The 20,786-nt window shown below is 33.8% G+C and overlaps 2 protein-coding genes and 1 pseudogene across 4 annotated transcripts in view; 1 reads left to right on the top strand and 2 right to left on the bottom strand.

Annotated features, from left to right (window-relative positions):
* The window catches only part of LOC145241434 (glutamyl-tRNA(Gln) amidotransferase subunit A, mitochondrial-like), a 99,727-nt gene extending 88,684 nt beyond the window's left edge, over positions 1–11,043 (bottom strand). Inside the window, exons 1-2 of one of the 3 annotated variants that reach the window (XM_080104386.1) lie at positions 10,895–11,043; positions 1,409–1,568 (exon numbers count right to left, since the gene is read on the bottom strand). In XM_080104386.1, coding sequence (XP_079960512.1) covers positions 1,409–1,478 — 70 coding nt within the window. In that variant the 5' untranslated portion in view covers positions 1,479–1,568; positions 10,895–11,043. Of the gene's footprint in view, positions 1–1,408; positions 1,569–2,227; positions 2,272–4,360; positions 4,505–10,894 lie in introns of those variants that run through there. The other 2 variants (XM_080104385.1, XM_080104387.1) reach the window with 2 other exon arrangements.
* LOC145241756 (U2 spliceosomal RNA) lies at positions 9,063–9,195 on the bottom strand (annotated as a pseudogene).
* Positions 9,499–20,786, top strand: part of LOC145241435 (NAD(P)H oxidoreductase RTN4IP1, mitochondrial-like) — a 49,668-nt gene continuing 38,380 nt past the window's right edge. The window contains exons 1-3 of the mRNA XM_080104388.1: positions 9,499–10,004; positions 13,120–13,274; positions 14,464–14,532. Coding sequence (XP_079960514.1) covers positions 9,641–10,004; positions 13,120–13,274; positions 14,464–14,532 — 588 coding nt within the window. The 5' untranslated portion in view covers positions 9,499–9,640. The remainder of the gene's footprint in view (positions 10,005–13,119; positions 13,275–14,463; positions 14,533–20,786) is intronic.

Genomic DNA, 20,786 nt, shown 5'->3' with positions numbered 1-20,786 from the left:
AATAAAAAGCACGGATTTCCGAAACGATCGTACAGATAATTGACTTTGTTGTTGTTCCTTCTTATGAAACTGATTTTTAGTTTAATTAAATTTTGATTTTTAAATTTTAAAAATTTTAAAACTTTTAAATTATAAATCACATTACTTAATATTGAATTAGCTCTAGGACATTTAACTATCGAGCTTATTATATATCTAAATTACAACGAGCATTTCCTGTATTTTAATTAAACTAGTAATTTCACTATTACATTAAAATACACTTAGCTCTTTAGACTATTATTCTAATCTCCTTTAAATTTATATATATATATATATATATATATATATATATATATATATATATATATAGAGAGAGAGAGAGAGAGAGAGAGAGAGAGAAAGAGAACTTGAGTTCCTTCAGCCATAACTTATGAAAAAGTCTTGATAAAATTATTTATATAAAAAAAAAGAGATTATTGGAGTGCCATCAGTTATAATCAAAACTGAAAACAAAATTTATGAAGAATTCTTGATAAAATTATTTATAAAAAAATAGATGACTTAAGTGCCATCAGCTATAAATGAAACCAAAACCAAAACTGATGAAGAATTTTTGGTAAAATTATTTATGACAAGAAATGGAAGTACATAAGAATTAAACGACCCAGATGTAAGCGTGACACAGAAAATAACACACATGCTATCGTATTAATATATAGATCATTTTTATGCATTTAAAAAAAAAAGGTACTCATGCAGAGAGTGATCCGTGCTGAAATAATAACGTTATTATTTAAAAAGCCATTCTTAATATGGGGAGGGAAGGGTGTTTTGTACCTATTCGTATTTCCACATTTAATTAAAGTTTTATGATATGTTTTTTTATTCAATTGTAAGGTTAAAGTACAGAATAGGTACAAAACACCCTTCCCTTAACGTTATTATTTAAAAAGCCATTCTTAACATATCATAAAACTTTAATTAAATGTGGAAATCCGATTTAAAAAATAGAGCAGATCACTCTCTGCATTAGCACCAAAAAAAAGTATTTACAAATCTCGGTGCTAATGCAGAGAATGATCCACGCTATTTTTTAAATCATATTTCCACGTTTAATTAAAGTTTTATGATATGTTTTTTTATTCAAATGTAAGGTTAAAGTACAGAATAGGTACAAAACACCCTTCCCTCCCCATGTTAAGAATGGCTTTTTAAATAATAACGTTATTATTTCAGCACAGATCACTCTCTGCATGAGCACCCAAATCTCAATCTCAGAACTATGTTATATTTTTATCAGGTAATTTGTACTATTAAAGTATATAGGAACAAAACCTTAGAGAAAGAAAGATTAATCAGTTCACATTAAGGATAATAAAAATATATTATAGATATGAGAAACTGAAGACAAAACATAAAAATCTACCGTCATTTTTGGATTGGATTTCATGAGAGTTTTCATCATGTTCGTTGTGAAATGTTTCTGTGATGAACATGTTCAGTTCCTTCAGTTTTTTCGCCCGTTGGATGCAGTTTTCATAAACTTCAGAAGACGACAAATGTCCATTCTTTATCCTGGTGAGGACCTGAAAAAGATGGGTGAAGATTAAAAATTAAAATCACGTAAGATTCACGTCTGACATGTGTCGTTGTATCAATAAGCTGTGTTTTTTTTTTATTAACTAGTCTGGGTGCCCGGCATGGCTCGGGTGTTTGGAGGCGTGTGTTGAGCAAAAAAAAAGTGGTAGTAGGCAGGCAGGCTCGAATCCATGACAACGGTGGAAAAGAAAGTGAAAGAAAATATGACACCTTACCGCTACTCCATGACGCAACCAGAAGTTCGGAACATTAAAAGTAGGCGAAGCCAATCCAACCGATATGATGACTTGCAAAAATGGCTCGCAAAAAATCGACCCCTCCTTGTAGAAAACTGCCTGGTTGCAAGTGAAGGAATTAATGTTTTGGGCTGATTTTTCGATATTTGGGAAGGTGCGTGAAATAAAATGGCGCCTCCAATTTTGGCGATAAAGTGTAGAAGTACCATAACAGCTTATAAGATATCAACGGATATGCACTCGAGAGTCAAAACAATGAAAAAAATAGCTGTTGTTCTAGCCCTAATAATCACCCGCTATTTTTTTTCCCTTTCAAGGCATCTTATTTATATCCTGGATTATGGTGTGAAAAATAAAATGGGGAGAGGGTTTAATGATTGCTCAAGAGAGGGAGAGCGGTGTGCACTTACCTTGCTTACTAACAAAAAAGAGATTGTCTTCCCTTCTCTGCCTTTTTTTTTTTTTTTTTAATTTTTTTAAAGCTTTTTATTCACAGGTCAGGTGACAGTTAATCACATGACCTTTTGGTTATTTAAAGGGAGATTCTTCCCAGTGGTTAAGTTTTTTTCCAGATGCATTTGTGGCTGGTGCCAGAAGCTAATCTTTGATTACCTAAGCTTTGCTGGCTAGCAATTGTTAACTTACTGTCACGTAGCGGAAGGGGGCGATTCTTTCGCAACTTAAGGTAGGTGCACATTGCTTCCTTTCCTCGACTGAGCAGTCATTGGATTTTAAGGGAAAATTAATTTTTTTCACATTTTGCGAAAGAAATGCCCTCTTCCTTTTGCTGTTCTTATTTCAACCGTCCAAATTATTTACAGCGAAATGACATCCCAAATAACATTATGTTTGCTTACTATCATTGATTCGCGTGAACGAGCGGTACGCCCCCCTATATTTTTTGACAAATGTGTATTTTAGCGGCGTAAATTATTTAACAGACAAAATTTATAAAAATTATTTATTTTTATATAAAACACATTATTAGACCCTAAGGCCGAAATAAAACCCGAAAAAATTTAATTTTTATTTTTTCAACATTTTGTATTAGATTAAATGCACAACAATTGAGGCCGCCAACGTTTTGAAAATTTGGCCTTTCTAAGGCTTGCTAGATTGGCATTTTTTTAGGCCAAATTTGGCCTTTTTTACGCTCTTGCGTGGAACCATTTTAGTGACTATCCGGTTTGAGGATATTTGTACAACGGCAAATCTGCCAAAAATAGGTTTCATGAAAAACTTTCCCGTTTTTATTAATTAAATTGAAACATTTCCAATTAAACAATTATGGATATATGTTCTCTTTCACTTTCTTTATTTACTTTTTTTTCATAGTTCTTTCCGGAAGTTTAATTTTTTTGTTATTTATTTCTAACTTCGATCATAGTTTAAAATACTGATTTCTCCCTTGGATTTGGACAGCAGGTGCGGGAAATAAAATGGCGTCTCCAATTTCGGCGATAAAGTGTAGAAGCATCGCTTTTATATAAAGTGGTGTTGTTCTTGGTTGTCTGTGTCGGACATATATACTCGAGAGTCAAAACAGTGAAAAAATATGCTGTTGTCATAACCCTAGTGATTACAAAGATTACAACTTGGACGTCTTCAAGTCCAACATAAACAAACTCCTGACAAACTGCTCCCTTAAGTAAGACACTCTATCAAAACCCCCAATACTAATTACTACAATACTATCTCATTGATTACTGTACACGCAATAACCCTTATCCCTGCTGAGTGGCCTTATGTTAAAAAAAAAAAAAGAAAAAGATACGCCGAAATTGGGTTTGTATTACTGTACACATAGATTCGAAAAAGTTGTCAAAAAACAAATATATAACAAACAAATGTTATCAAAGGCAAGATAAGTTACTTTTCTACCAAACTGGATATAATTTTCGTGTTTTTATTCAATGTAACATGTTTATTCAGCTCGAAAAACATGCAGTGTTTACCGATGTATTGGAAAATTCAAAATTGCGCCCGACTGTCTCTTTAACACGGTAAGTTTGGGAAAAGATGTTATAAATAATAAACTAGACAAAATACTATTAAAAAACAACCGAATATATGTCAACTTATGTCACGGTAACATATATTGAGCGAATTTCTAACAGTATTTTGTCTAGTTTATTATTTATAATACCTTTTCCCAAACTTACCCTCTCCGAGAGAGAGTCAGCCGCCATTTTGAATTTTCCAATACATCGATAAACACTGTCAGCTTTTCGAGCTGAATAAACATGTTACATTAAATAAAAACACGAAAAATATGTCCACTTTGGTAGAAAAATAACTTATCTTACCTTTGATAGCATTTATTTGTTATATATTTGTTTTTTTGACAACTTTTTCGAATCTGTACACTGTACAGTAATACAAACCCCCGAAATTTCTTATTTAAAAAATCGAAATTAAAATTTAAGAAAAAGAATAAAGATAGTCTATAAACCTACGGACATAGGTTTGCGTTACTATTAGCGACAATTTGATAATTTATAGCAAAATACTCCTGCCATTAATATTTTATACGTTTACAGTACCTCTTTCAATGAGAGAGACAGCATTATCTTCACGTCAGACAGAACATATATATACAAAAACTGCCGGCATTTAGATGACCTTCATAACAAAATGATAACAACACCGCCGGTGTAAACTAAATAAAGTTCTCTATGAAATTCATGTTCTTGTATCAGTTGCATTATTCGGGCTTCTATCATAATTGTTATAGCTGTATCAACAAAGATCGCTTGTTAATACAGAGTCGACAGATCGATTTCTTTTTTAATATGTCGTTGTAACCAAATCAATACAACGTACTTTATTGACACGTCGAAAATAGTAATATATCCAAAAATTACGGAATTTCATTAAGTAGAAAGTTATAGTTAAAAGTAATTTTCGCGGAATTTCTTAGATGTTATAAAATAGACGATGAAGAGTTCACACACAGGGGGTATAACTCGGAACGCAAAATTTAGATTACATTGCAATGGTTTCCGACATTTGTAGCCTATAGTGATAGACTTTTTATTTTTTACTAAAAACACAATAGCAGTTGTTCCACTCGTTCAATTTTCAGAAATATATTACTATTTTTAACATGAAAATGAAGTATGTCATATTGTTTTTGCTTAAGACAATATATTAAAAAAAAAAAAATCGATATGTTGACTTAACAAGCACCTACCAAAGTTTACTCTTTGCTGTCCAAAATCAAAATGCATAAACTCCTCCAGCATTCAGTTGCATCTTTATGCTGAACTTGAGAACCAGGATGGAATTTTGAACTGGATCCTCTATTTTATGGTGTGTTTTATGTGCCATTTAATTTAATATTAAAGCACACAATTGACCAACTAAATCAATTCACTCCTGTACGAGCCCTTTCTAGTCTTGCACAAAAACATGCATTCACATCTCAAGCCATTTTTCTTGTCATGCACATACGCGCACACAAACATACGCACACACATGTAGATATATTCACATTCACGTACATACATTCACATCCATACACACACACGCTAACGTACACACATGTACGCACACATACGCACACACGTATGCACACATGGGCAACGTCACTTCCCTTTAAAGGAAATCCACACATGCACAAAAGACCACTGGAAACAACTATAAAAGCAAGAGACCGGAGCTGTTTTCTCCTTTTCGCCCCCTCAAAGTTGTAGCGGACCAGGGTATAATACCGTAGCTCGCCACAAGAAAATAATGAAACGAATGCAATTGAAGGAAACAAAGACTCAAATGATGGATAAGATAAACGTCGTTTATTTACTGTTGAAAGAATGAACGTTTTAGTTATAACATGTGTTCATGTGCGCGCGTGTGTAATCAATGTTCGTTGCGGGGTTGGTGTTGTAGCAAGAATAGGAAATGTGTGTTCATCTCAAGTTCGGGTCACTATCGTTTGTTCACGCGTGGGAATTGAAGTGAGTGTTGTAGTGGAAATGAGAATGATAGTCCAGCGTGTAGACAAAGAAGAGGATATGAGAGTTGACATCAGTTAGTAGTCAGCTACGCGAAGGTGTTCTCAGGGACCAGTAGTAGATGGAGAGAGAGTGTGAATGTGTACATACGGTCTGTTAGCTCGTGCCCCATACATAGTCGCAGGGGTGTTGACGCGCGCGAGCGTGCACCTCCCGAAAGGGACGCGGCTGGTTAGCCCAACCTCTCTGGTCGAGAGTTGGTCCTAAAAGGGTTAGAAACAGCTTGTCTCTTTGTTTTATACTCGTTTCCGATGGTGTTTTGCGCATGTGTATATTTCTCCAGAAAGCGGAAGTGACGTCGTCCATGTGTGCATTCGTGTGTGCTTGTGTGAGTACATATTTGTGCGTTAGCGTGTGTGTATATACCGTGAATGTGAGTGTATGTACGCGAACGTGAATATGTGGACGTGGGCGCGTATGTTTGTGTGCGCGTATGTATATGACATAGCTTGAAATGTGAATGTGTGTTTTTGTGTGAGACTTGAAAAAGGCTCGTACAAAGTAAGGGCGGAAGAACACCGAAAAGCGGTAACTAAAGGGGAGACGGAAAAATCGGGTATAGCCAACCATGTCTGGATGGAGAGGGGGGACCATCGCCCCTATGGGATGAAATAAAAATAATAAACAGAGAGACCCACTGGAAAGTGAGAAAACGTAAAGAAACAGCTCACATGCTCGGACATAACAACCTACTGAGCAAACCAAGCGTAGAGCTGAATGCAATCTGGACACCTCTAATAGAAAGAGAAAACCTTGAATAAAAACATAGGTTTAACATTAACAAAAACAAAGTGACATATGGCCGAGTGGTCCTAGACGTTGTATCAAAGTTTAGTTACCCAAAGTTATCTGAGTTCAATCCTGAACGAAGGCAGTGAAAAGTAACATTCAAAACAGAGAATCCGCAACTATGTCCCAGAGCCTAGCTGGAGTCCGAACACGGTACCCCCGTAATAATAATAAAGGGTTGGATTCGAGACTCCTAACAAACGGTTCCCCAGTTCGATACAAAACACCTGATGAAAGCAGGAGGGCAAAACGGCTGAAACGTTGTGACTATAACAACCAAGATGAGGAAGTCAGTCTGACAATCTCAATAAATGAAAACACCTCATCTCAAAAACACAGCAATTTACCTTACAGTTAAACATTTTAAACACCTGCTGGAAGGAAGGAATTTTCGCATTTATACTCATCATAAACCATTAACATATGCTCTACATACACAATAGCCCAGTTCTCCACAGACATCCGATATGTTAATGGACAAGAGAACATTATAGCTCGAGCTACAATTACCTCTTTAAATTCCAGTTGATTAAATCGCACAAGACAAGACAAGAAAAGAGATGAAACACTTCAACAACAAAAAACATCCTTATAACTAAAAGAAATGCCCATACCATTTGATACAACAAAATTTTATTGCAATGTATCAAAAACTCACCCATGCTCATATATACCACCTAGCATCAGGAGACAAGTTTTTCAACATTTTCACAACTTATTCCCATCCAGGAAAAAGAGCCACTGTGAAATTAATAGCAGAACGCTTTGTTTTGTGTTTTTGTTTGTTTTTTTACACAGGCATCACCACATTATCAAGGCCAAGAGGCCACACAAGGATAAGTGTTCTGCTATTAATTTCACAGTAGAAATTGGACAATATAGTAATCATTAGTAATGAAAATTTGGTAAATTTGATAACTTATATGGAACGGCTCATCAAGTACTTATTTACGTTAGACTTGAACACAACCATATTGTAGTCAGCCGGAAAGCAGGAAAACAGAAGACAATTCCACAGGTGTGCAGTTCTAAGAAAGAAGCTTTGTTCATGGAATCTACGTTTATGTTTAGGCACAGATAAAGAGTGGAGGGAATTATTGATAGTGTTTTCAGCTAGGCGAGTGTTTCTTGTGAAAGTTAGGCGAGGGGGGACCATAGACTGAAGCTCAGTCGAACACTTTCCATGAAAATAACGATACATCAGAGACAAACTAGCAACATCTCTTCTGTGAGATAGAGGTTGCAGGGAAGAGAAAAGGACATCTCCTACGAGGCTACAAAGTCTATTTTTAACTCTATCAAGGCAGTTTGTTTGGTCCAATATGAACATGGACATTTGCAATAGGACTAAAATTTGTATACCTTGGCAAAAGAATAAAATTCACAGACATACAAAATCACCACTTTGCACTTTCAGCACACCTGACCTAGATTCACCAATGTTCATATTGACTTAGTAGGATTTTTACCCACCTCAAAAGGACATACACACATCCTCACTATAGTTGATAGGTTTAGCATTGTTTGATTTTCCCTTTCAACGACAATGTCAAACTTTTTTCTCTCTCACTCTCTCAAGTCTTCACTTTCTTCCTCTCTTCCTTTTTGCGACCGACTGCCACCTTGGCTCACAAAAGAAGTAATTTCTTTTCTTTTTATGAAAATAAACAAAAGTTTATTTTACATTATTTCGCAGTGTATTTTTTAATTTATTTATTTGTTCAGGAGACTTGTGCAGCAACCCCCAACAGTATTACAATCCACAGAGGTACGAAAAAATTGTCAAAAAACACAAATATATAACAAATAAATGTTATCAAAGGCAAAATAAGTTACTTTTCTACATAACTGGATAAATTTTTAGTATTTTTATTTAATGTAAAATATTTATTTGGTTAGAATACATTAGATTGTATTGTGTGTGGGGATAGCAGATTCAGGTAGGCGTGGGTGGAGATATATGGATATAAGAACAAGGTGGTGGAGAGAGGATGGTAATGAAAAAAGAGAGGGAGGTAAGGAGAGGAGGGGGGTTCAATTTTTAGGTTTTAAATTTTGACTTTTCTTTGCTTGTTCAGCAAGGTATATAGCAGATGAGAGGGAGAGAGAGAGAGAGAGAGAGAGAGAGAGAGAGAGAGAGAGAGAGAGAGAGAGAGAGAGAGAGAGAGAGAGAGAGAAAGAGAATACAATCTAATGTATTGTAATCTTCAAAACTGAAACATTGTCGATACCTGTCTCCCTCCCCCTTATTATCTCCTACCCCAACCCCCTTTTTTTCTTCGTATTTCTTCTAAAACACTTCTTCCTAATACTAACAACTATTTCTGTAAGGTCTGACGAGGCTGTTGGATCGTAAACATGGTCCAACCGAAACATATGTACCTATTTACTATGCCTCCCCACGGGACAGAGTTAGACACCAGGGTCGTTTTTTAACGTGGAGAAAAGGTACAAAAATAAAAATTGTCTCAGTCGTGAAGGATTTCTCCTCCACCGAAAGAGAACAAGAAATGGAAGTGCAGCATCTGAAGAACAGATACTACACTTTGATCTTGGCCAAAAGGCCAAGAAAACATATGTAACCAAACAGATAAAAACAGATAAAACAGTAATAAAAAAAATAAAACACCCACACACACCTACACCCACACACACACATATATATATATATATATATATATATATATATATATATATATATATATATATATATATATATATATATATATATATATACTTGAAATAATAGGATTCATAGTCGCTGTATAAATATAACTAGGTACGTTATCGTAGCATCAATCATACAAAATAAATATATTCATAAAATACTTTATTTAAACTGTTAAATGAAATACCTAAATGTTCAAAGGATGATTATTCAGAGGGAACATTTATTCATACGACACCGGAAGCAAGGGCATCGAATGTCGGCACTCTGTAAACATGTGAGATTCTTTCTGAGTTTTTCACTCTAATATTCTGGGAAAAAAGATTTTTTTCAACAAATTCGTTTAATTTCGTATGAAAATCGAAATGAAGTTACTCATGAGTTCCGGTCTCCGTGTGTTACTTCATCAGCACCGATCGTCGACCCACGTTGTCGCTCTGCCGTCGATAATAACAAAACCGCATTCTGGCCGCCAGTTGACCCCTGGTAGTTGCAACGATGTCGCTGATGTCAATGTCCAGCAATGCCGATTATTTGGTTACAGTCCACCTCGACAGGCCACCATGAGTAATCGAATGTCGGCCTGGCAGCTTTACTCGTACAAGGACGAATTAACATTATCTAAGACGATGCGGATCCCTTCGATTGGTGACCCAGGTGATGTTTTAGTTCGAGTCCATGCTTCCAGTGTCAACCCTATTGATGTCATGATGAAAGGTAAAAAAAAAAAAAAATAAATAAATAAATATATAGCGATTCAGAAGCATAGGCGACCCTAAGTGCGACCATACCGGTGTTAGATGAAAACTTAGTCCCGATGTGAAAATGTTCCGATTATCAAACCGGACTTCCTGTTTTAGTTTAAATAAGCAAACTAACATGAAATAAAATATGTGAAACTTTTGTACACATTTTTGTTTTATTTATTTATTTATTTTTTAAAAATATATTTAACAGATTTATTTTAAACTAAAGCAGGAAGTCCGGTTTGGTAATCTGAACATTTTCACATAGAGGCTAGATTTTTCGGTATTATTTTACTTTAAGGCCCGTCGGGCCGTCCGTCTCACGTTCGTATATAACAACATATGTTTTTTGTAGATTTCGGTGTGCTAAAAACGAATCTGTAAACCGTTTCCGTGGCAAAAAAAAAAAAAAAAAGTTTTCATAATATGAAAAAAAATACTTTTTCGAAAAGTGGTTAATCACTTTTCCATGTAAATTTAACTTAAAATGAACACCCACTTTCTGGCCACCTGAAAGAGGGGGCATTTTTTGTGTATTTATTGGCTAAAAAGATTTTTGTTTAATTGCTTTTGCATGGTATTAACCCCTGAATTCTGGGACTATTTTCCATTTCACAGCCTAGCCTTTGTTTACGCTGTGTGCTGTGCTGTGCGCGAGCATAAACAAAAGTTGTTAAATATGCACTCGCGTAGCAAACTATCTTGTCACAGTGTAGTATTGACGAAAATTTTAAATTAGACGAAAAACAAGTAGTTTTCCAAATAAGAAAAAAAAAAAAAAGACAACACAATTTTTGATTCTTATCCAGAATTCTATATTAAAAAACAAAAATAAGGAAAAAATTTGTATGATGTACTTACCTGTGATGAAAAACGAAAATATCATATTTCAAAAATCATGTAAAGTGATCAAGTAGTTTTATTTTTATAAAGCAAATCATTTTTAAACAAGAATTTTTTAGCATTTCAACAAAAATCTCACAAGTTTGAGTTGCTTGAGTTATCTCCCCACCTTTTTTTTGAGATTGTTTTCAAAATGCTAGACAAGACAGCCACTCTTACTTTACTTGTAAAATTTGATTTTATTATTTATAAAATAGAACTACTTGATTAATTTACATGAACTTTGGAATATGATTATTTTTTTCTTCGTTACATGTGCTTACATCATAAAATTTTTCTTTGTTTGTTTTTTAATATAGAGAACATTTTAGACAGGAACCTTACAAAAAATATACCAAATGCCAAAAAATAAATATTTGAAAATATAAAGAACTTGAAACATAAGGATTATTAGAAAAATGGAATAAATCACATCATTCGTAGACATTTTTGCTAATGACACTACCATCTATGGTAGCACATAAAAACTCTCTCTGATTCTCTCTTCTGCCATCTTGAGCATGTGGTACAATGGAGAAAGAGGTGACTGGTTACTTTTAATGCACCTAAAATCAAGATTTTATCTTTTCATCATCAACGTTCTGATCTCCATCCGGCATCAACTGAAATTAATGGTTCTCGTCTTGGGGAGACTCCATGTTTTGATAAGCTTCTGGGCTTGCCCTTTACTCCTGATCTAAAATGGAACACGTACATCAAATTCGTTGCCAAGGTCGCTGGAAAAATGGTGGGATCCTTCTATCAATCCAGTAGATATATATCTGCTGATGCAATTCTCTACCTATATGAGAGCCAGGTACATCCAAGGATGGAGTATTGCTGTCACATCTGTGTAGAAGCTGCTGGGAAGATCTTGTCCTGCCTTGACAGAGTTCAAAATGGACTTCGTAGTCTAGTGGGGGATGCCCTTTTTCCTGCAACCTCTATCTCCTAGAAGAGACGTTGTGAGCCTGTTTCTGCTTTATCGTTATTTTCATGGCAAGTGCTCGTCTGAGCTCCAACCTATGGTCCCCCCTCACTAAACATTCATGAGAAACACTCGTCTGGCTGAAAACACTATCAATAATTCCCCCCACTCTTTATCTGTGCCTAAACCTAAACATAGATTCCACGAACAAAGCTTCTTTCTTAGAACTGCACACCTGTGGAACTCTTTTCCATTTACCTGCTTTCCTGCTGACTACAATATGGTTGTTTTCAAGTCCAATGTAAACAAGTTCTTGATGAGCCGTTCCCCTTAAGTAATCTAATTTATCAAATTTGCACTTCTAACGATTACTATATTGTCCTTTTGATCACTGTACACTCTTTAACCCCTATCCTCGAGTGGCCTCTGGGCCTTGATAAGTGGTGATTCTCTTGTAAAAAAATAAACAAAAACAAAACAAACAAATCAAACTAAATTTTTTTTTTTTTTTGGACCGAGTAAAGATTAGATACCCCGTAGCAGAAGATGATTGGCGCACATTTCAAGTGACACCGGTTGTTCGACCTTGACATTGCCGGTGGTTGTTTGTAAAAACGTCAGATAGCAGATATGGTGGAATGTTCGTTAGCAAGATTTTTTAAAATATACTTACAAAACTTTATTTAGAAGAAAAAAAAAATATATTAATAAAACATGTTTTTTTAATATTAAATATTTACGAAATTTTTAAGGATTTAAAATTTTTTTTTCTTCTATTTACACAAAACTTTTTAATGTGAGTATTTAAACAAAATATATTTAAATAAATGGATGTCTTTCTGAGTGCTTTTTTTTTTAAATATATTTGCAGAACTTTTTGATAAAACTATTTTTAATGTGTGTGAAATATGATAACATGTATGAATCTGAAAATTGCCTTATATTTGTATTTATCTTTCTTTAGTTGAGTGTAAGTTTAGCATAATTTTTTGGTTGCTTTGGATAAATTTCTTAACCTTAGAACATATTAATTCTGTTTCTTTTAATTCAAATGGAAATAATTATTTAAGATATGATTTTTTTTGAGACACATCTTAAGGTAATATCTAAATACATTCTATCATGAATAAAAAATAACTTGAGTGGCATTCGGGCCATTACAAGTGGTGACTTTTTAGTATGAAAAAAAAAAAAAAAAAAAAAGTCCAAAATGTTTTATAGATTTATAATTTATCTTTTCTTTTCTTTTTTTTGTTGTTGCATATATTGTTTGCAGAAGGATATGGAGAAAAGCTGATAAATCTAATTCGCTGGCAGTTGGGAGTGAAACATTTTGCAGGCTCAGAATTTCCCCTAACTTTGGGTCGGGACTTTTCTGGTGTCATCACTGCAGTGGGACGAGGAGTCACAGGGTTTAAAGTTGGAGATGAGGTAAGTTTATTGTCTTACATGTGTTAAGGTAATATATTTTTGTCAAAGACAAACATATTATAACGGTTCTAAATGTTTTTTTAATTTCCAAGTAGTTATGAAAAAGTTTTTGAATTTTAAAGTATTTATGCAAATGTTTTTGAATTTTCAAGAATTTACAAAAAAGTTACTCAATTTTCAAGTATTTACTAAAAAGTTATTTAATTTTCAAGTATTTACTAAAAAGTTATTTAATTTTCAAGTATTTACTAAAATGTTATTTAATTTTCAAGTATTTACTAAAAAGTTATTTAATTTTCAAGTATTTACTAAAAAGTTATTTAATTTTCAAGTATTTACTAAAAAGTTATTTAATTTTCAAGTATTTACTAAAAAGTTATTTAATTTTCAAGTATTTACTAAAAAGTTATTTAATTTTCAAGTATTTACAAAAAAGTTATTTAATTTTCAAGTATTTACTAAAAAGTTATTTAATTTTCAAGTATTTACAAAAAAAGTTATTTAATTTTCAAGTATTTACAAAAAAAGTTATTTAATTTTCAAGTATTTACAAAAAAAGTTATTTAATTTTCAAGTATTTACAAAAAAAGTTATTTAATTTTCAAGTATTTACAAAAAAAGTTATTTAATTTTCAAGTATTTACAAAAAAAGTTATTTAATTTTCAAGTATTTACAAAAAAAGTTATTTAATTTTCAAGTATTTACAAAAAAAGTTATTTAATTTTCAAGTATTTACAAAAAAAGTTATTTAATTTTCAAGTATTTACAAAAAAAGTTATTTAATTTTCAAGTATTTACAAAAAAAGTTATTTAATTTTCAAGTATTTACAAAAAAAGTTATTGCATGTTCAAATATTTACGAAAATATTTTAGATTTTTTTTTTAGCAAAAAACTAACCCCTTCTCAAAGAGAGAAAGCATGACTTGGGAGAGTTCACCTCCTAGAACTGCACAGAAGTAAACTCCCACCACAAAATCAACAGAGATCGGATCATTAATGGAATGGTCAAATCTCTGTTGATTTTGTGGGCTGGGGGTAAAAATTCCTAGCCGAATGGTTTTAAACTGAATAAAACTTTCTCAAGATTTTGTTCTATATAGTTATTATTTTTGTTGTTTACGTCGTGTTGAGTGTTGAGTTCCTTATTTTTAATGCTTAACATTGTCTTAATTTTTATCTACCTGAAGGTGTGGGGAGCCACTGGGGGTTTTCGTGAGGGCTGTCATGCTGATTACTGTTTGGCATCAGTGAAAGAGGTAAAGCTTTTCCTTATTTCTTTTTCCTTCTTTTTAATATTTTATTTCAAGTTCATTTGACGGACAAAATGAATTTCTCACTGCCTTCAGCGTTGATGACCTTCCTGAAATTCTTTGAAAATGTGATCTTATTGGCTGCTTCATTTATCTTTCTAATAGTGATGGGACGATTCCAGTATTTTTCCCCGATTCCAATACAATTACCGATTCTGTACTAAATTCCCGATTCCGATACCGATTCTTTCTAAATTTTTTAACTATTTAACAATAAAATTGTTATTTTGTCCCGATTACTGTAAGAAAACATCTTAAATGTGCATATATTTTCTCGAACGTAAACACACTTGTGTGGTTGGGGGATCTAGAGATTTTAGTCTTACTGAAAGTTTAAATCAATAAATATTTATTATTTTATTATTACTACAAGCAGTGGAAGATATTTTATAAAAACCAAATTAAATAAAATAGATAATTTAAGGAATTGGTTTTGGCATCGGAAAATAGGCTAAAATTTTCCTGATACCGATTCCGATACTCCAAAAGCTCCGATTTTTCTGATTCTGATTAATCGTCCCAACACTACTTTCTAAGTCACTTAACCTTTTATACTTTGCATTTATGAAAATCACTCCAGACAAGGCATAAAGCCACTGGAGATAAAAAGAATATAATTTCAAGGTCAAGAAACTAGCCAACAGTGTTATAAGGTTATTCTTTGTCTAACAAAATGAACATGACTATAGTGAGCTATAATTAAACTCGGTTGTTTGCATTCTTCATTATCTGGTGTCTTCTATATATATAAAACACAAAACGTTTTTGTATGTCCAGCAAAGGCTTTTTTCACAAGGGTTCTCGGGGAGGGGGTACTAGTCTTTAGAACTTTTTATATACTCCCTAGATTGTAATATCTACGATTTGCGAATGGTCATCGTCTCTACATTTATTTTGAGTGAGTTTAAAAAAAAAAACTCCGGGTTTTCAGTGTTTGTTTGTCTTTTTCATGTAAATAAAGCAAAACTGAATCAAATCAAATAAGCTCGCTGGCCTTTGTGGCCAGCATGTCTTAATCAGCTTCGATTAATGTGGGGAATACCCTTCATATCAGACAATTGCTATTCATTTGAAAGCTCCCCCTTTTTTGGAGGAGCTTGGTTTCCCCAACATTGTGGGAAAACAAATAAATGAAACAGCAGAAAGCTTAACTGGCCTTCAGCCAACGTTTATTTCTGCACCTGCGTTTTCACTTCCTATGGCTTCTGTAGCGTAGCGGTAAGATGTCACGTTTTCTTTCACTTTCTTTTCCGCCTTTGCATCACCGCGTCACGGATTCAAGCCTTCCTGACTACTAACACTTTTTTTTTTTTTCTTTTACACTGCCAAACACCCGGGCAACGCCGGGTACCTCTGCTATTATACTATAAGCCATCACCAGGTACACATATTGTCATTTATACAGAAACCGCTCTAGCCAAGGCATAAAACCACTTGATGCAAGGAGCTAAAAAATATAATTTCAAGATCAAAAAACTAGACAATGGTGTTATGAGGATGGCTTCCTATCCCGAAAACAGCAATTCTTTCCTCTTTGTCAGATACATCACTCATGGAATGTGAGGATTGAAGGACCAAATGAGGGAAGCAAGAGTTACCATGCTGCCAAAAGTAAACCGATGGTCTACTTTCTATTCACCTTAATTATTACAAATACTTCTGACTAGTTATGGCTGATGGAATGAGAGCAAGTAACCCCCGTGAATTAAATAAAGGGTTACGGTTGAAATTCTGTACAGATTTTCAAGTTTGCCAAGATTCATCTGAAGAATGTTGTATGAATAACGTCAAAGACGAGAATAGTAGTCTGAATAATCCAGATTAAAATACATTATCTTAACAAAGAAGTAGTTGTATAATAAGTTGATTTAATAAATAATTTAATGACTGAGCAAAACCGTAAGCGTTATTTCATTTAATCATCCAAGACCTGTTAAAACATATTTGGTAAACATAAACATATAGATAAGAAAATATGAAATAAAAATTAAAATAAACAAAATACCAGGTCAGCTCCAAATCGATAAAGCAGGTAGAAATTGAACACTTAAATACTTTAAGAAATTACTGTCTTAATTATTTGATGTAGTGGAACTAACACATAGTATGAATTGCTCACTGTCTATGATAATGATGGATGTTGTCTATGATAATGATGGATGTTGTCTATGATAGTGATGGATGTTGTCTATGATAGTGATGGATGTTGTCTATGATAATGATGGATGTTGTCTATGATAGTGATGGATGTTGTCTATGATAATGATGGATGTTGTCTATGATTATGATGGATGTTGTCTATGATTATGATGGATGTTGTCTATGATAATGATGGATGTTGTCTATGATAGTGATGGATGTTGTCTATGATAGTGATGGATGTTGTCTATGATAGTGATGGATGTTGTCTATGATAGTGATGGATGTTGTCTATGATAATGATGGATGTTGTCTATGATAATGATGGATGTTGTCTATGATAGTGATGGATGTTGTCTATGATAATGATGGATGTTGTCTATGATAATGATGGATGTTGTCTATGATAATGATGGATGTTGTCTATGATAATGATGGATGTTGTCTATGATAGTGATGGATGTTGTCTATGATAGTGATGGATGTTGTCTATGATAGTGATGGATGTTGTCTATGATTATGATGGATGTTGTCTATGATAATGATGGATGTTGTCTATGATAGTGATGGATGTTGTCTATGATAATGATGGATGTTGTCTATGATAGTGATGGATGTTGTCTATGATAGTGATGGATGTTGTCTATGATTATGATGGATGTTGTCTATGATAATGATGGATGTTGTCTATGATAATGATGGATGTTGTCTATGATAGTGATGGATGTTGTCTATGATAATGATGGATGTTGTCTATGATAATGATGGATGTTGTCTATGATAGTGATGGATGTTGTCTATGATAGTGATGGATGTTGTCTATGATTATGATGGATGTTGTCTATGATAATGATGGATGTTGTCTATGATAATGATGGATGTTGTCTATGATAGTGATGGATGTTGTCTATGATAATGATGGATGTTGTCTATGATAATGATGGATGTTGTCTATGATAGTGATGGATGTTGTCTATGATAGTGATGGATGTTGTCTATGATAGTGATGGATGTTGTCTATGATAATGATGGATGTTGTCTATGATAATGATGGATGTTGTCTATGATAGTGATGGATGTTGTCTATGATAATGATGGATGTTGTCTATGATAATGATGGATGTTGTCTATGATAGTGATGGATGTTGTCTATGATAGTGATGGATGTTGTCTATGATAATGATGGATGTTGTCTATGATAATGATGGATGTTGTCTATGATAATGATGGATGTTGTCTATGATAGTGATGGATGTTGTCTATGATAGTGATGGATGTTGTCTATGATAATGATGGATGTTGTCTATGATAGTGATGGATGTTGTCTATGATAATGATGGATGTTGTCTATGATAGTGATGGATGTTGTCTATGATAGTGATGGATGTTGTCTATGATAATGATGGATGTTGTCTATGATAGTGATGGATGTTGTCTATGATAGTGATGGATGTTGTCTATGATAATGATGGATGTTGTCTATGATAATGATGGATGTTGTCTATGATAGTGATGGATGTTGTCTATGATAATGATGGATGTTGTCTATGATAATGATGGATGTTGTCTATGATAGTGATGGATGTTGTCTATGATAGTGATGGATGTTGTCTATGATAATGATGGATGTTGTCTATGATAGTGATGGATGTTGTCTATGATAGTGATGGATGTTGTCTATGATTATGATGGATGTTGTCTATGATAATGATGGATGTTGTCTATGATAATGATGGATGTTGTCTATGATAGTGATGGATGTTGTCTATGATAATGATGGATGTTGTCTATGATAATGATGGATGTTGTCTATGATAATGATGGATGTTGTCTATGATAATGATGGATGTTGTCTATGATAGTGATGGATGTTGTCTATGATAGTGATGGATGTTGTCTATGATAGTGATGGATGTTGTCTATGATAGTGATGGATGTTGTCTATGATTATGATGGATGTTGTCTATGATAATGATGGATGTTGTCTATGATAATGATGGATGTTGTCTATGATAGTGATGGATGTTGTCTATGATAGTGATGGATGTTGTCTATGATAATGATGGATGTTGTCTATGATAGTGATGGATGTTGTCTATGATAATGATGGATGTTGTCTATGATAGTGATGGATGTTGTCTATGATAGTGATGGATGTTGTCTATGATAATGATGGATGTTGTCTATGATAGTGATGGATGTTGTCTATGATAATGATGGATGTTGTCTATGATAGTGATGGATGTTGTCTATGATAGTGATGGATGTTGTCTATGATTATGATGGATGTTGTCTATGATTATGATGGATGTTGTCTATGATTATGATGGATGTTGTCTATGATAATGATGGATGTTGTCTATGATAGTGATGGATGTTGTCTATGATAGTGATGGATGTTGTCTATGATAATGATGGATGTTGTCTATGATAGTGATGGATGTTGTCTATGATAATGATGGATGTTGTCTATGATAGTGATGGATGTTGTCTATGATAGTGATGGATGTTGTCTATGATAATGATGGATGTTGTCTATGATAGTGATGGATGTTGTCTATGATAGTGATGGATGTTGTCTATGATAATGATGGATGTTGTCTATGATAATGATGGATGTTGTCTATGATAGTGATGGATGTTGTCTATGATAATGATGGATGTTGTCTATGATAATGATGGATGTTGTCTATGATAGTGATGGATGTTGTCTATGATAGTGATGGATGTTGTCTATGATAATGATGGATGTTGTCTATGATAGTGATGGATGTTGTCTATGATAGTGATGGATGTTGTCTATGATTATGATGGATGTTGTCTATGATAATGATGGATGTTGTCTATGATAATGATGGATGTTGTCTATGATAGTGATGGATGTTGTCTATGATAATGATGGATGTTGTCTATGATAATGATGGATGTTGTCTATGATAATGATGGATGTTGTCTATGATAATGATGGATGTTGTCTATGATAGTGATGGATGTTGTCTATGATAGTGATGGATGTTGTCTATGATAGTGATGGATGTTGTCTATGATAGTGATGGATGTTGTCTATGATTATGATGGATGTTGTCTATGATAATGATGGATGTTGTCTATGATAATGATGGATGTTGTCTATGATAGTGATGGATGTTGTCTATGATAGTGATGGATGTTGTCTATGATAATGATGGATGTTGTCTATGATAGTGATGGATGTTGTCTATGATAATGATGGATGTTGTCTATGATAGTGATGGATGTTGTCTATGATAGTGATGGATGTTGTCTATGATAGTGATGGATGTTTGATCTGGCAAAACACTGCATACTATATTTGCATCTAAACTTCGCTTTCCAAAAACAAGCAAGGAGTAAGGATGACATTGACCTAAGAGCACTTCCTTGTAAACAAATATTCAGAACAGTTGACTAATTAATTCTACAAATTATGTAGATGAGTCACTTAAAGCAAACAATCTATGCAACATTTCAATGATCGGACATAGGTTGAAACCTAATTGATGGTGCGGAATCTATTAGGTTAGCAACTCTCTTTTGGACCCTGTCTAAGAGTGAAAGACTAGTAGCAGATGCACCAGCCCAGATGTGACAACAATACTCCATACATGGGCGAATGGTGGCCTTGTAGCAGTACAGGATACTCTCAGGTGTAAGTAACTTTCTAGCACGGTTGAGAGAGCCCACCTTCTTTGCAGCAGCCTTGGCAGTGGCCTCAATATATCTGTTCTTACTCATGTTCCCCGTAAACATTGAACCGAGGTGTTTGAACGAAGAACTTTCAGGTAATGTATCATTAACCATGGCTATTAGTGGTTGAGCAGGTTTCTTGTAGTTTTTAAAGGAAAGAAGCTTGGTCTTGGCAGCATTGAATGTGACCATCTGTTTTTGTCCTCATTCCACTACAGACTGGAGATTACATGTTTATTCATTTTCCCCTCATGTCTGTTATAGAGCGCAATATCATTAGCAAATATACCCGTCTTAGAGACAATTTTATCAGGGAGGTTGTTTATGAATATCAGGAATATTAAAAGTCCAACGAT

The sequence above is a fragment of the Euprymna scolopes genome, chromosome 20 (assembly GCF_053919585.1).
Source record: "Euprymna scolopes isolate OS-2025 chromosome 20, ASM5391958v1, whole genome shotgun sequence".
Taxonomy (NCBI): domain Eukaryota; kingdom Metazoa; phylum Mollusca; class Cephalopoda; order Sepiida; family Sepiolidae; genus Euprymna; species Euprymna scolopes.
This window is presented reverse-complemented; position numbering and strand designations above follow the sequence as displayed.